The sequence below is a fragment of the Lampetra fluviatilis genome, chromosome 6 (genome assembly GCF_964198595.1).
Source record: "Lampetra fluviatilis chromosome 6, kcLamFluv1.1, whole genome shotgun sequence".
NCBI lineage: Eukaryota > Metazoa > Chordata > Hyperoartia > Petromyzontiformes > Petromyzontidae > Lampetra > Lampetra fluviatilis.
In genome coordinates this window covers 427,008-441,944 of record NC_136280.1, presented here as the reverse complement: position 1 = coordinate 441,944, position 14,937 = coordinate 427,008, and the positions used below count along the sequence as shown (strand labels likewise).

General features: G+C 56.6%; 1 protein-coding gene across 1 annotated transcript; it reads right to left on the bottom strand.

The window, feature by feature from the left end:
• Positions 1-431: 431 nt before the first annotated feature.
• LOC144932979 (uncharacterized) lies at positions 432-14,690 on the bottom strand. Its single transcript, XM_078857384.1, has 3 exons — positions 14,470-14,690; positions 12,640-12,694; positions 432-4,208 (listed from the first exon to the last, which is right to left on the bottom strand). The coding sequence occupies exon 3, from the start codon at positions 4,189-4,191 to the stop codon at positions 1,909-1,911; it is 2,283 nt and encodes a 760-aa protein (XP_078713510.1). The 5' UTR covers positions 4,192-4,208; positions 12,640-12,694; positions 14,470-14,690; the 3' UTR covers positions 432-1,908.
• Between the last annotated feature and the right edge of the window lie 247 nt (positions 14,691-14,937).

Sequence of the window (14,937 nt, the reverse complement as noted above, 5' to 3'; positions counted from 1 at the left end):
CTCGCAAGACGCACGTTGGGAGTTCAAATCCTGTTTGGGCTCGACTCATCCCATCGTCGCGCTGGCAGTAGATACGAGTACCACCTTATGGGGAAGCCTAGTGTGTTCCTTCTCGACGGACTCGTCCCCGCCGTATGAATGCGGAAGGGTTGAGAGCTGCAAACAGGAGACGAACACCACCTCAGTGCTTATTTGAGCGAGGAAATTGCCGAGCTAATCCGACGGTGTTGCGCTCGTAGCACTGGTGTAGCGAGCTTGGGCCCCTCTCGCAGTGGCCCCCTCTGGGACCTGCGAAGTCCCAGTTGCACCGCCTGCACACTCGACGGCTCCGCCGCCGCCAGGTTGCATCGCATCCCACACGCCGACCCAAGGCCCGGGTCCTGCCTCGATGCAGCCCCAGGGCCCCCTTCACAAAGCACCAGCAGCCAGCGTCAGATCAGCTCTTTATTTGCATTTATTATTTTAACGTACTTATTAACGTAGTATTCTTATTATTCTTATTATTATATATTCTCGTGTCCACGATGTCTCGATTTGGTTCCGATTATTGGGAATTTCAGGGCCGCCGCGTGAAGCAGGGCGCCAGCAGTGGCACCGCGGGCGTCCCGGCGAGCGCCCCTCCGCTCCACGTGGGGGTGGTGCCGCCGCTGAGCCGGCGCCCTCAACAGAAGCACGAGTTGTAAACACGACGAGGAGATGCATTTGCACGATTCAAGCATTGATCAACAGCCTCCATCCTCCTCCTCCCCCCAACCCCCCCAGGCAACTACAGCGGTACTCCAAGAGCGGTGGCAGCGGCGCACGATGGCGTCTCCCGTTTGGTCAAAAAAATTTAACGATTAACTTAACGATCACAACTTAAAGATCACATTTTAATTAATGCACCTACGAGTAGTAGCTTACGCTAATAAGCCGGTCACAGCATGAAAAGTACAGGATTAAGGCTAAATCTTCATAACAAAAAGAGACGATCCAATCAAGTGTTAATAACTGCTGTCGCGAGGGCAGCTCTGCTTCCCGCGCGCACCTGGGGAGGCGGGGGGTGGGGAGCAAGTGAGTGAGCAGCAGGGAGATGCGCGCTAGGCAGCACGGGGCAGCAGAGAGAGGTATTGCTGCACCCGGCAGCAGCAGCAGCAGCAGCACATGCAGGAAGCTGCGTGGGCGCGCTGCAGCGAGAGGGCGAGGCGGGAGGTGCGGAGATGGGAGAGGTGCGGGGTGGGGGGAGGGTATTGAGGGAGTGGCGGGAGGGCTTTGGGTAGGTGAGGGGGAGCAGTGTGACAGGGTGGAGCGAGGAGAGGGGGGGGGCGGTTCGGGCATGGTGGGGGGGTGACGAGGGATGGTGGGGGGGGAAGGGGGAAGCCGCGGCACGCCCGCCCGCGCTCGCGTTCAAGTGTGCAGGATGCTGGAGTGATATGTCGTTGTACTGGCAACGAGTGCAAAGCGCTCTACATTCAGCACGGGCCGGCGGCTGCTGGCTCCTTGCTCTGCCCTCACGCTGCTGCCCCCCCCCCTTCCTGCCCCCCCACCCCCACGTGGCTCTCCACACCGCAAGGCCGGTCCCAGTATCCCCCCGCCCACTACCGCACCACCGTGTCCCGTCTCGCTCCGGCACGACGTCGCGCACTAGGATCGAACGTGAGGTAACGTTCACGTCGGAGTGCCAGCCCCACCGCCGCCTTCGCCGCCTTCGCCACGTGGCGACGGGCGAGGGCGCAGGCAACCAAACCTAAATCGCGCCCTTGAGCCCGGCCCGCGTGTGCGGAGGCGCCAGCCCCGTTGGCCTCCTCGACCGTGACCTCCGGGTCGTCCCGACGTTACAGCGAGCGCACGCGCGGCGGGAGCGGATGGGTGCCGGACACCGCGGCGCGACCCCCAGACTATCGCGAAGCCCACGCTGACGGGCCGGGTCTAGCTGGGCCCGGGCCACCCCCCGTAGCTTTCGGAGAGGCTCTGTGTGGGCACCCCCATGTGTTCCATTCTCTCAGGGCCCGACAGCCCCCCCACGTGCATGCCGCTGGGAAGGCCGTCCCTCCCCGTCGTCCCTCCGGCCTTGCCCCTGCCCGCGACGCCCTGCGCGGAGGAGGGCAGGCCCGGTCCCCCGTACGTAGTCGGCATGGGCATGCCGGTGCAGGTGGGAAGGGACAGGTGCGAGACCTGCCCCGGCATGCCCAGGGAAGGGTGGGACATCTGCGCGGCGGGGTGCAGGGACAGGGCGTTCTGCGACGCCAGCGAGTGGGCGTGCAGGGCCACGCTGGACCCGGCTGCCGAGCCGGGGCAGTGGTGCAGCTGGCGGTGGTGGTGCTGGTGGTTGTGGTGACCCTGTGCTGCGGAGGACGCCACCTTGCTCCCGACGGAAGACGGCGGCATGAACGAGTGCCGCACGTGGTGGTGGTGGTGGGAGGGGTGCAGGAAGCCCTGAGCGGATGCGGCGCCGAGGCCGGCGTCGGTGAGCTGCGCCGGGCCGTGGCCCAGCGACAGGGCCAGAGGTAGACTCGTGCTGGGCTGTGCGTTCACATCCCGGCAGCTCTGCCCCAAGGGCCCCACGCTGTTTGTGTGCAGCTGCTGCTGCTGCTGTTGTTGCTGGTGCTGCTGTTGTTGCTGCTGGACCATGGTACCGCCGCATGAGTGGCCCGCGTGGTGGTGGTGGTGGTGGTGGCCGTGGTTGTGGTGGTGGAAGGCGGAGCCCACCGCCGCCCCCCGGCTGGGCCCCGGCTGGTTGCCGCCGCCGTGCGCCGACATGAAGCCGTTGCTCATGCCGACGGACTGAGGCACGCTGGAAGGGGGGGGCGGGAAGCCGGAGCCGCCCGTTTGTTGCTGGTAGCCCTGAGCCGAGGAGGGGGCGGCGGGGAGGGGGGGCATCCCCCCGTGCCAGTGCGGGGACGGGAAGTGGAAGCCAACGCCCGCCGGCACGTTGCCCATCTCCGTGGAGAAGGACAGGAGTCTCTCGACGATAGACTCATCGCCTTGTGCGTCCGACGTCGTGCCGAATTGGGGGGCGCCCCCCCGCGAGGACGGGTCTCCGGAGCCGAGCTCGGGACCCATCAGCGAGCCCAGCGGCCCGCCCAGGCAGTCCACGGCGCCGGGACGCCCCCCCTTCTGCTGGTCGTGGCCCTTGAGCCGCATGTCGTCGATCTGGCACACGGAGGTCTCGCCCTGCTGCGAGGCCTGCGCCAGGCTCTGCGCCGTGATCTGCTTCACGACGGCGTCGATGGAGGGGAGGTTGGCGTAGAAGGGGTGCGGCGTGTTGCGCGGCAGCGCCGAGATGGTCACATTGGGCGGCATCAGCGCCGGGTCGAAAGGCTTCCCGCCGCCGACCGCCCCGTACGCCGAGTAGAAGACGGCGCGCGGCTTCTGCGCATCGTACGCCATGCCCGCCCCCACCGCCGCTTGCCCCCCCGCGCCCAGGTGCGGGAAAGGCAGAACGTGCGTGGGCAGCGCAGACTGGCACAGCGGGGGGAGGTGGATCGCCTTGAGACCGCCGCTGCCGCTCGCCTCGGGAGGCTTGGCAAAGTGTCCGCCGGGGTTGTAGGAGACCGTGCTGGACTTGCCGGCGTAGGCCCCCGGCAGGCCGCCCTCGCACAGGGCGGATGCGGCGTGGGACGCGACGGTGGGCGGCGCGGCCACGGCGCGCGGCACTCTGATGGCTGCCACTTCTTTAGCGTCCATTTTGGGGAAGGCGTTATTGTGCAGCGTCTGCACGGCGCCCGACTGCAGCGAGCCGCCGACCACGGCGGCAGGGTGGCGGCCGGCGCAAGGCAGCGCCAGCGAGGCCGCCGCCGCCGCTTCGCGCGTCCTGGCGTCGGCACTCGCCTTGTCCCTCCCGCCGACCCCGCCGGCACCGGAAGTCGGCATCGTGAAACCCGACGACGGAACGTTACCCGCTCCGGGCAGTGACATGTCTCGGACTCTCCTGCCGTGCGACGACGAAGACTTGGGTGCGGAGGCTTGCGGAACGGCGGTCACCAGCGCCAGTAGGCCCTGGTAGCGGCTCCCAGGCGCCGGGTAGGGGCTGTAGCGCTGCGCGCTGGCGGAGGCGCTGGGCACCTCGAGGCCGTTGACGCGGCGGCGCGTCACCTTGCGCTGGGGCACCTTCACGTTCCCTGAGAATATCTTGACGGTGAGCGGGCGGTCGGCGACCTTGCGTGCGTACGCGTCGAGCTCTGCGGGGCTTGGCAGACGGCAAGTGCCCATCTCCACCGCGCGCTCACCTGCACGGCAACAGGCACAGACGCGCACACACAAACACAGACGCACACACACAAACACAGACGCACACACACAAACACAGACGCGCACACACAAACACAGACGCACACACGCACACACAGAGATGCACATCACCACGGGCAACATCAGTTATAACCAAACTCATCCTCAGCCATGGTCAGCGACAATGCTCAATGAAGGCCTGCCCAAGTCTCCGCCATCCTTCAAGGTTCCACGATACGAGAATCCACCCAGCACCTGTGCAGGAGCCGTTCCCATCGCTCAGGGGCGCTTCCTCTCCCGTAAGGGCCCATCCCAAGCACTATCCAGACTCAAACCTGCTTAGCTTACGACGACAAAATCACGCGGTATTTTAAAGCAAACTTTGGTTGTGCACCTGATAAGCTAGTATGTACGCACGTACATGTGGGTGTCAAGAATTGTCTAACTTTATATTGACACTGGGCACAGGTATGGCCTGCGTCTCCAGCGAATGTGGTATACCCAGTAGTTGTTTTGTAAAGAGCCAGGAAGTTTTTTTTAAATAATCCAACTGCACCAACTCACTCCGTGGTGATCACTCTGCAGCTGTTCTGAGCGATGACATATAGAAGCCCTGTGTAACCCAATTCCTTGATGAATACTAGGGCTAAATTTCTGGCCGCATATTTTTCTGGGTTGCCTGTTGACGGGAGGAGGTGGCACGAGACAAACGGTAGCCACGGCCGGAGTGAGATTTCCGGTCACCACCCTGGACCACCCCGACCAAAATGAACGCTGGGATAGAATCTCATCTCTCTCTGCGGCCACTGCGAGCGAGGGTGGTTGCTGGCTCCCCTGCCCTCCGCTCTGCTCGCCGCACCTCTCTGAACTCCGACTGAACTTGGCGCTTTGTGCCGACACATAAAAGCTTTTTTGTTCCCGTTTCCCAATTCATCACAACTGGCCCCTCAAGAAGCACGTCACACCCGCTCTCCCGCCTGCCCGCCGCACAAAATGCATCCTTTGGCACGGTGACAAAAAAAACCCGAGAGGCAGCGGTGGGTCCGGCGCAGTGAGTGGCGCGGAGACGGTGCGAGTCTGTGAGCGGCCTCTCCCTCCAGCGCGCTCGCACCGAGGCCACGCGAACTAAGCGAGCGGGCCCACCACAGCTGAACCTCGTCATAAACCCAGCGCACTGCGGCTGTGTGGAGGAAGCCCTTGCCTAGGGAGACGTCGATCCTGGCCAAATAGCAGTGGAAAAATAATCAACGTTGGTTCTTATGCTCACGACACGTGAGGGCACGGATCCGGATTATTTACTCTTGGCCTCTTTTTTTGAAAAGACAAAACGCGCGGATACTCGCAGAGTGTGAATACGCGTACATTCCGTGCTCAAGTCACAACACATAACCCGAACCCACCGGGGCGCGGTGTGTGCTTCCCGTTGTTCGTCGTTGGCCGGGAAGACTCGGGGAGTGGTGGGGGGGGGTCCCCTCACTCCCACGAGCGCTCATCATTATTCTCACGAACAATCGCGTGGCATTGTCCCCGGAGAGACGAGGGCGGAACGAGACTTACCGCCGGGTCACTCCTCTATCAGGTGACGGGGAAACCGGTGTCGTCGCGCGGCAGGACGAGCACGCGCGTGCACACGAGTGACGGGGCCCGTCAGGGCTGCGCGCAGCGTGGCACGGGCCCTGCCGACCTACGCTGTCGCCACCTCTAATTAAACATTTCATCAATCGTTAGCGCCGGCGAGTTTCACGGGTGTTAATTACTAGCGCCGCTCGGCTTCTTTTGCCGCAGCGAGCCTGACATGTCGGGAACCTAATTACATCCTTTTATCTTTTCTCTGACTAAGCGGCTTTTAAGGCCAACGTATTTGCATTTCATTCATCTTCCTCAAGCCGACTCGGCGCTTCCTGTAAAAATCACGAGTTGTGCTCTCTGTAGAATGGAAGGTCATTATCTATTCCACTACGCACGGTTGCGCCCTCCCACATCTCCGCTCTTGATGTACATGCGCTATTCGCGTCTCGCTGTAAATAATTCCTCTCTGGCACTGTACACACGCTCGCCCGCCCGCATCTCCGCGTTCTCTCACCGGGGCCGATAGCTGCTGCCGTTACAACAGCAGCGGCTGTTAATGCACAACAGAGCGGCGCGCGGTGGTGATGGCATGCCGACGAGTCGCAGTGACAGAGCCCTGGGTATTGCAGGTCACACCAAACGGAGTCGCGGCCGTACCCTGCTCGTCGTGCATGGCCAGCACGACCGCTGCTACCATCGCTGTTATCACCATCACTAATACTATCACGGTTACCATCACTGCCACCACCACAGCTACTACCATCACCATCGCTAACACTATCACGGTTACCATCACTATCACTACCACCACCATCGCTAACACTATCACGGTTACCATCACTGCCACCACCACAGCTACTACCATCACCATCGCTAACACTATCACGGTTACTATCACTCTCGTCACCACCACAACTACTACCATCACCATAAACAATATCACTACCACACCGCTTTCATCATTGTCATTATAAAAACCATAGTAATAAATACCACAATCACCACTACGGTTAAAATTACTATGACCACCACCAATATCATTATAACCATAGACACTATCACCTATACCACCACTATCTGTCTCTTATTACAGAAAGCACCCAATGGCATCACTCCCTTTAAAGGCCCTTCCTTGTACCATATCTCACTGGGTCCACGCGGGCCCAGGTGCCTCTGCACACCGAGCCAGGCGCTTGTGCAATGGCCAACGTGGCATGCCTGCAACACTCACTCCAACCTCGTAGTGGCACGGTAGCTGGGCATGCTTCGCCCCACGGCGCAGCCAACTCGGCCGTGCCTGCTCAAAAGGCCCACTCGGTGGAAATGGGTGGGGAGGAGGGGGGAGTGGTGGGGGAAGTTAGAGTTAGGGTTTAAGTTTACACAGAGTCTGCGAGATTCCCAGCCTCGGCAGAAAATCAGGAGGAGAAATAAAGCCCGGTCGAAACAATTTGCCAAGGTCCAAGTGTCTTTAAAGGAGGGATCGCATTCCGCAGGCTGCAGCAGACAGAGCGACCCGGGGCTTAGTGGAGGAGATGGGCGAGGTGTCGCGCACAGCATTACGCGGTCAGGGGTAGACTCCACCGCCACTGGCCATCCCATTCATACCGCGTCTCGGATGACAGCCGATCACGCACACATGTATGCACGCACACATGTATGCACGCACACATGTATGCACGCACACATGTATGCACGCACACATGTATGCACGCACACATGTATGCACGCACACATGTATGCACGCACACATGTATGCACGCACACATGTATGCACGCACACATGTATGCACGCACACATGTATGCACGCACACATGTATGCACGCACACACTGCCAGGGAACAGAGCTTCCTCCAGGCTTTACATCACGGCCCACTCTGTCACACAGAGTGGGGGAAGCGGGGTGGTGGAGGGGGCGGGGAAGAGGAGGAGGCCTGCAGCGTTTCTCGGCAGTGTGGACCTGGGAAGTTACTTTGTTTAGACAGGGAGCAGGGTCAGGATTCACAGCTCGAATCCCGACTGTTTCCGCTCACCCCTGCTCGCTGAGCAGTGCTCCGCGGCTAATCTGCGCACAGTGTGGCTAAGCGGTTCGCAGCGACAACGCGCGGCCATCAGACAGCCTGGATAAATACATTTGTCAGGCACGGGAAGGCCCTGAATGGTCACGTACAGCCTCAAATAATGAATGCAAATTTTAGAATAGTAACCGAGTGCATTCTTATTGCACAAGGCCATCGAGAAGGAAGGTGCCGTTCACACAGTCTGCAGTTGCTTCATAGTAGGGGGCAATTTCGATTTAAAGCTTTCGTGACTGCAGGGATTCATCTTCTTGGTTCTTTCGGTAAAGTCACGTAGAAGGGAAGTAATAAAATAATAAAAATAAAACAAAATAAAATAATTCTCACGACGTTTCGGCTACAACGCAAGCAGCCGTCTTCAGGTGAAGAATGAGACACTACCAAGCTAGGAGCTTATATATAAGCTGGGTTGGAGGTGGAAGAGCGCCTTAACAAAAAGAATGTGCATATGAAGAGGAATTTAGCATATTCATGAGAAATGCGTAGGAGGTGGGTGGGGGGGGTTTCAAAGTCATATTATGCCCATGCATTATGCAGGATCAGCAGCACCAAGGGGGGGTGCAGGGAGTAGCATTAACAAAGGAAAGGAATGTTAATGATATGTAGCTGCAGTTACTAAACAACCACGTAGAAAACTAAAGTATAAACTACATAAAAAACTAAAGTATAAACTGCATAGAACCATCAGTATACTTACTATACTCTACAATAAGCTGAGTTACTAACAGCAAGTAATACATTACACTTCTACGTCGTAAAAATTATATAATATGCTTCCATCTAAACTTTATTCTCTTACATCACACGAGCATATACCGTACTATATAGTGCCATAGATAAACCCAACATTAAATAATATACTGTATTGCTATAAACCACCCTATACCTTATACATTTTAATATAACACTATGTATTATTCTACCCACCCTAATGTGTATCGAAATGGTTTATTACGTCCTTCCAATGATTGCTAAGCCAGAATCCATCTTCTCGGTTAAAATTGTCTCTGTGTTTGTATATGTGGATCGCCTCATGAACGAATCTCTCATGATAGCCAGATGGCTTGCAGAGAACCTCTGTCTTGGAGAAGTCAATGTCATGTGAGCCCACTGAGTTGTAACAGTGATCTGCCACGGCTGAGGTGTTTGTCCTACCGTGTTTCAGGTCAGCTTTATGTTCACGGATGCGGTCCGAGACATGTCGTTTGGTTTCCCCAATGTAACTGCTACCACAGAGGCAACTTAGTTTGTAGACGCCAGGGTACTGTATGTCTGGAACCACATCTTTTACAGACGGTACCAGATCACGGATTTTATGTACTGTGTTGAATCGGACCTGGATCTTGTGTTTAATCAGGATTTTGGAGATCGTTTTTGTGACCCCAGCAATGTAGGGTAAGGTGATGGTCTTGAAAGGCTCCTCAACAGGATCCTTCTTGATGGTTGGAGTGATGGCTTTGCGGATTGTGTAGTCGGAGTAACCATTAGCCTTAAGAGCTTGGCGTATGTGTTTGAGTTCACTGGAAATGTGTTCATGGTCGGAGATGCATTGGGCTCTATAATATAGAGTCTTGATGAGGGAATTCTTCTGAAATGGATGGTGGTGGGAATCCGGTTTTAGGTAAGCATCCGTATGGGTGGCTTTCCTGTAGACAGAGTGGCTCATTGAACCATCAGGTCTCCTTTTGATTAGGACATCCAAGCTACCCTTTTTGGGGTATAGTAAGTATACTGATGGTGCTATGCAGTTTATACTTTAGTTTTTTATGGAGTTTATACTTTAGTTTTCTACGTGGTTGTTTAGTAACTGCAGCTACATATCATTAACATTCCTTTCCTTTGTTAATGCTACTCCCTGCACCCCCCCTTGGTGCTGCTGATCCTGCATAATACATGGGCATAATATGACTTTGAAACCCCCCCACCCACCTCCTACGCATTTACCATGAATATGCTAAATTCATCTTCATATGCACATTCTTTTTGTTAAGGCGCTCTTCCACCTCCAACCCAGCTTATATATAAGCTCCTAGCTTGGTAGTGTCTCATTCTTCACCTGAAGACGGCTGCTTGCGTTGTAGCCGAAACGTCGTGAGAATTATTTTATTTTGTTTTATTTTTATTATTTTATTACTTCCCTTCTACGTGACTTTACCGAAAGAACCAAGAAGAAGTAGGGGGCAATGTTGCCACGTAATCTCAATTGAGCAACATGCAGGCACTGTTTCAAATTTGGAGTATGACGCCAGCACACAATGGCCTTCTCTTTTCGAATGACATCACGGGGCCTATAACAGCGAGGCAGAAGGCAGGTCGTACATTACGGTCCGTGTACCCGCAGTGATAACCAGGGTGGTCTATCGACTGAGAACTGAAAATTTCTGCAAACATGTGGCGAACGCGCTGCAGCTGGGCCATGTTACCGTGTCGCAAGAAGTTCGACAAAGCACCGCTTGTGCACCACTCGCACACTATACACACGCGACATCTAAACGATGACAACAAAGACGGGCAAAGAACGTCGGTGACCGTATGGCATGGGGGAGATAGCGCTAACCCTCGATCGTAGCGAACCTCCGCTGCTATCAGAGGGACGGTTCTGGCTAAAATCGTAATTAAGCGAGCATGTGATGTGCGGCCCCTAAATCACGACGGCTGCTGTCTGTGTGGCAGCGACAACAAGAGCCACATTTAGGTGGCATCTTGGGTGTTAAACAGGTCATGGTAATGCACGCACATGCATGCTTTTAAATGCATGCGTGTGAGTGTTCAAGCCAAGCGTTAGGTTAATTTCGCACAAGGTGATTTATCAGTCTAAATAAAATAATCCTGCATCTGCCATCGCCGCACCACCATGCATCAAATCCGAGCCAAAATCAATGTTTTCTGAAACGTGTTTTTTTTCTTATTCAAATGCCGCATTAATTATTTCTGCTGCTTTGCCTGGAAGGTAGAAGGGGCGGGCGAGGTGGTGGGGGGGAGTGTTGTGCAGTGCCAGGCGGTCATGGGGCCTGCGCCCCGCGGGGCACCGTGGCACTGGCAGTCCCCTCGCCCCCCCACCCTCAACTACCTCCCCCTCCACTACCCAGCCAGCCGGCCGGCCATCCCAACAGCAACAGCCACTCTCAGGTCCCTCTCCGCATTCCTCGGGCCTCTCGTGTGGTCACACTCTCGTGATGTCACTTCAAGGGCACCCACTTCACCGTCAACCACCATCCTGGCTCCCGCCCCCTCCCCACACGCCGCCATCACCACCGCAACCCCATGCCGGCCGCACCACCTGGGAGCACCTGCTTTGTGCCCATCGGTCGCGCTGTCTCTTAGGCCCCCCCCACCGCCTACACACGCAGATTTCGCTTCGGAACAAACAAGCGGTGGCCTCTCTCTTGTTTTGAGCGCACGTGTGTGCGTGCGCGATCTGTCTTCTCTCGGTCTATCCCGACTGCGCGAGTCGCCGTGCTCCCAAAAAATATACTCGGAACACTCGGAACTTTCGACCCTCATCGAGTCACAAGACGAAGGGGCCTGTTTGGAAACCTCACGAAGCGGTGAGCCTCTGGGTGTCCGCCCTTTGCGGTGTGCCGACACACGAGTGAAAGACCGAGCCCCGCGCAGGAGAGTAAACTACCCTCGTAACAGATTATTTCCGGAAAGCCAAACGACCTTAAGGATGCTCCTCAAGGGCCAACTCCGCGGCGAGCACGCAGGCAGGACGTGGCGCCGTGTTCTCTATGCCAAGCGGCATTTTCTAACTGTAAGCTTCAATCTGCGCAGCTGTTGCCTGTAGCTCAAGGCTTCGGGGCCTTTGGGACGAGGGGTATAACTTACAAACTCTTTTGGCCATTGTTAGCGAGGTGGGGGAGAGGCCGCAACATCCGACGCACAAGGACATCCTCTCTCCCTCCGCATCTCAGTGTCGTAAAGGAAAATATATTGGTACACACCCACGTACACAACAGTACATTTACACTCACGCCCACATACCCTCACACACAAACACAGCCGCGCACCGACACACCCACACAATTAGAAACACACCCACACACATTAACCATGTCTCAGTCATCGTCAATCCAACTTGATAGCCAACAACGATCACAAAAACACCCACACAGACACCCGCACACCTCTACACACAAAAGGCTGCACACCAAAACACACACCAACGATTGCACACAACCACACGTGCAGCTGTCCGCTTCTCGCATTGTGATTGTATCAGCAACGCAGTGAACTGCAAACACATTCCATTGGGATGTTGCTGTGTGTGTGACTTCAGACCATGACAGGGCACGGCTGTAGTGGTTCACCACCATGGAATGTGGTTAGAGCATCGTGCTGCATGGTTCTAGATTAGGATTTTGTACGATTGTAATCGTGCTGTCTGCAGTTGTCCGCCATGGTGGTAGGCAGTTGCAGAGCACGCGTGTGGCTTTGGACCGTTTTGTGTGTAGTTGTGTGCTGATGTGTAACTGTGGCCGTAAACCTTCGGTGTGTAGTTGTAGTCGGTGATGTCGTGTTGCCGTAGATTATGATGGTGTGCGGTTGTCGGCCACGTGTGCTATTAAAGAAAAGGAGACTAACAAACTGCGGGTACTGCACACTCCACGCTCGTCAATTCACACTCAAGCGCAACCCTCCACAAACACGCACACACACCCAACCACTCACTCAACTCGCACGCAACACCCGCACCGAACTTAGGCGCACACTGAGCGGTCATCGTTACACACGCGACACGCAGTCCCTGCGCTCACTCATCCACAGACCACTCAGAAAACTTACTTTGCAATCATCGTTGTTTTGTCTTGGCCGGGAACAAAGTGGGGGGGTTCCCTTCCTGCAAAAAGCAAGAGGCATAGTAATTTCTCGCAGATCCAACAGAGCCCCCGTCTCATCTCATACCTGCCCGACAAGGAACCCCCACTTGTTTAAAGGGGACCTTAATCACAGTGGCTAGATCACTGCCACCGAGACGTCTCCCGAAACCACCAAACCACTCGTCAGGCCAGAGTGGGGGTCTCTCCTTGGCCCCATCTCCCACCATCTTCCACCGACAGGAGCTGGGCTCCCCTGTCTCGCCTCCCCCATCATCTACAGGTGCCCGGAGAACTCCTGGGCACCTGTTTGTGTTTGCCGCCCAGGAGACCGGGTGCCTCGAGGACATCGGCAGGCAGTAGTTTGTGGTCGCGTCTCGGGCAGAGCAGCACGCCAACACGTGACGGTGGTGCGATGGTGATACTGGTGATGTCATTGATGACTACGATACTCAAGGTGCGCTGATTGTTGTAATGGTAGTGTAAATGATGATGATAATGGTGGAGTAGTTGATGGTGGTGTAGTTGATGATTGTAATGGGTTGGGGTGAATGATAAAGATGGTGGTAATGACGGCGGTGATTATAATGGCGTAGTGATTATGGAGAGCACACGTACAATAACATAACCACTGACACAATTATTAACACAAAGCAGTTAGCACCACAACAGGCACAGTGACACAACAACCGCGCACACAGCAACATCAGCACACAGCAGCACACACCCGACTCACATCCACACACACCAGGCGCACACTGCAAACTCGCACACACAAAGACACGCACACACAGAGCAGAACCGCACTATCCCTGCAATCACCGAATCATCGCTCGCCCACGCCGCAGAAGCCGACACGCACACACCAGCCACGCACCCGCACCCCCGGCGGCTTCCACCGCCCATCACTCACTCCAGAGGGGGGGGGGGGGCATCCACCTGCTTTGCGGGGACCGGAGGGTCAAGAGGGGGGTTCAGAGGACCAGGGCGACACTGGAAAGTGGAAGAAGGGGATCCATGGGGTCCCCCGGATCCCGTATGATCCGCTGGATGAACCCTTGCAACCCCCGATCCCATGAACTGCGTGATCCCTCATCACCTAGAGCCCCACATTTTCCGGAATCCCTTATCTCCTCAATCTCCTGGACCCCGTAATCGCCTCACCCCCTGGATACCACAAAGCCCCGATGCCACGAACCAACCCTTGATACCCTGAGTCCAGCTACCCCCCTGAATCCCTTATCCCCGACACCCCTGTACCCCGTGAATCCCTGATGCCCCGATCTGGTGCATTCCTCACACCACTTATCCTCTAAACCCCGTGACCCCCCCCATGCCCTAATTACCTAAAACCCCTGATGCCAGGGACCCCCTCCCTGATCCCCTCGTGCACCGTGAACCTCTGATCCCCTAGATTCATAATCCCAAAGACCCCACTGTTACCCCGCGATTCTCCGAACCCCTGATGCCATGGACTCCCGATTACCCGACATCCCTTAAACCCCTATACCCCACGAATCCCTGGTACTCCTATAGAGTACCCCCGAATCCCCTGATCCCACAAATCCCCGCATCCCCTGTGACCCCATAAACCCATAATCCCTATTTCCCCTAAATGCCCGAACCTCCCCTCATGCCAGGGATGCCCTGACCCCCTGAAGCCTCATAAACCCCTGTACCCCCGCGATTCCCCGAACCCCCCTGACCCCCCTGGACCCCAGTGCGCCCCCTCTCCTCTCTGTCTCTCGGGGGGCCGAGGCCGCGCGTCGCGGGGTCCGGAGCGAGGGCCCCAACTCACCGGGCCGGGCCGACGAGATCCCGCACCACGACGGGTCGGGGCCGAGGCGAGGAGGCCTCTCCCGTCTCTCGTGCCGCTCTCTCTATCCTCTCTCGCTATCCTCTCTCGCTATCCCCTCGCTACCCCCTCGCTATCCTCTCTCGCTATCCCCTCTCCTCCTCCTCCTCTCGCTCAGCCTCTCCGCGCCGCCATGGCGCCGCGCTCCGCCTCGCCCTCGCCGCGTCACGTGACCGCGGCCGCCAGGACCCCGGGGGCTGCCCGAGCAGCGTCGCCATGGCACCTCCGCCTGTTAAAACTGGCACTAATTAATGACGCTCAGATTAATTGATGCAAATGTGCACTATTGCAATCGAGCAGAAGATACAACTCATTAGGATACATCTGTCCCTAAGCATAATAATAAGTGTTTTTGTACTTTTCCAATCAGCCACACAATTTCAGCAACATTGATTCGATACAAGCAACTCT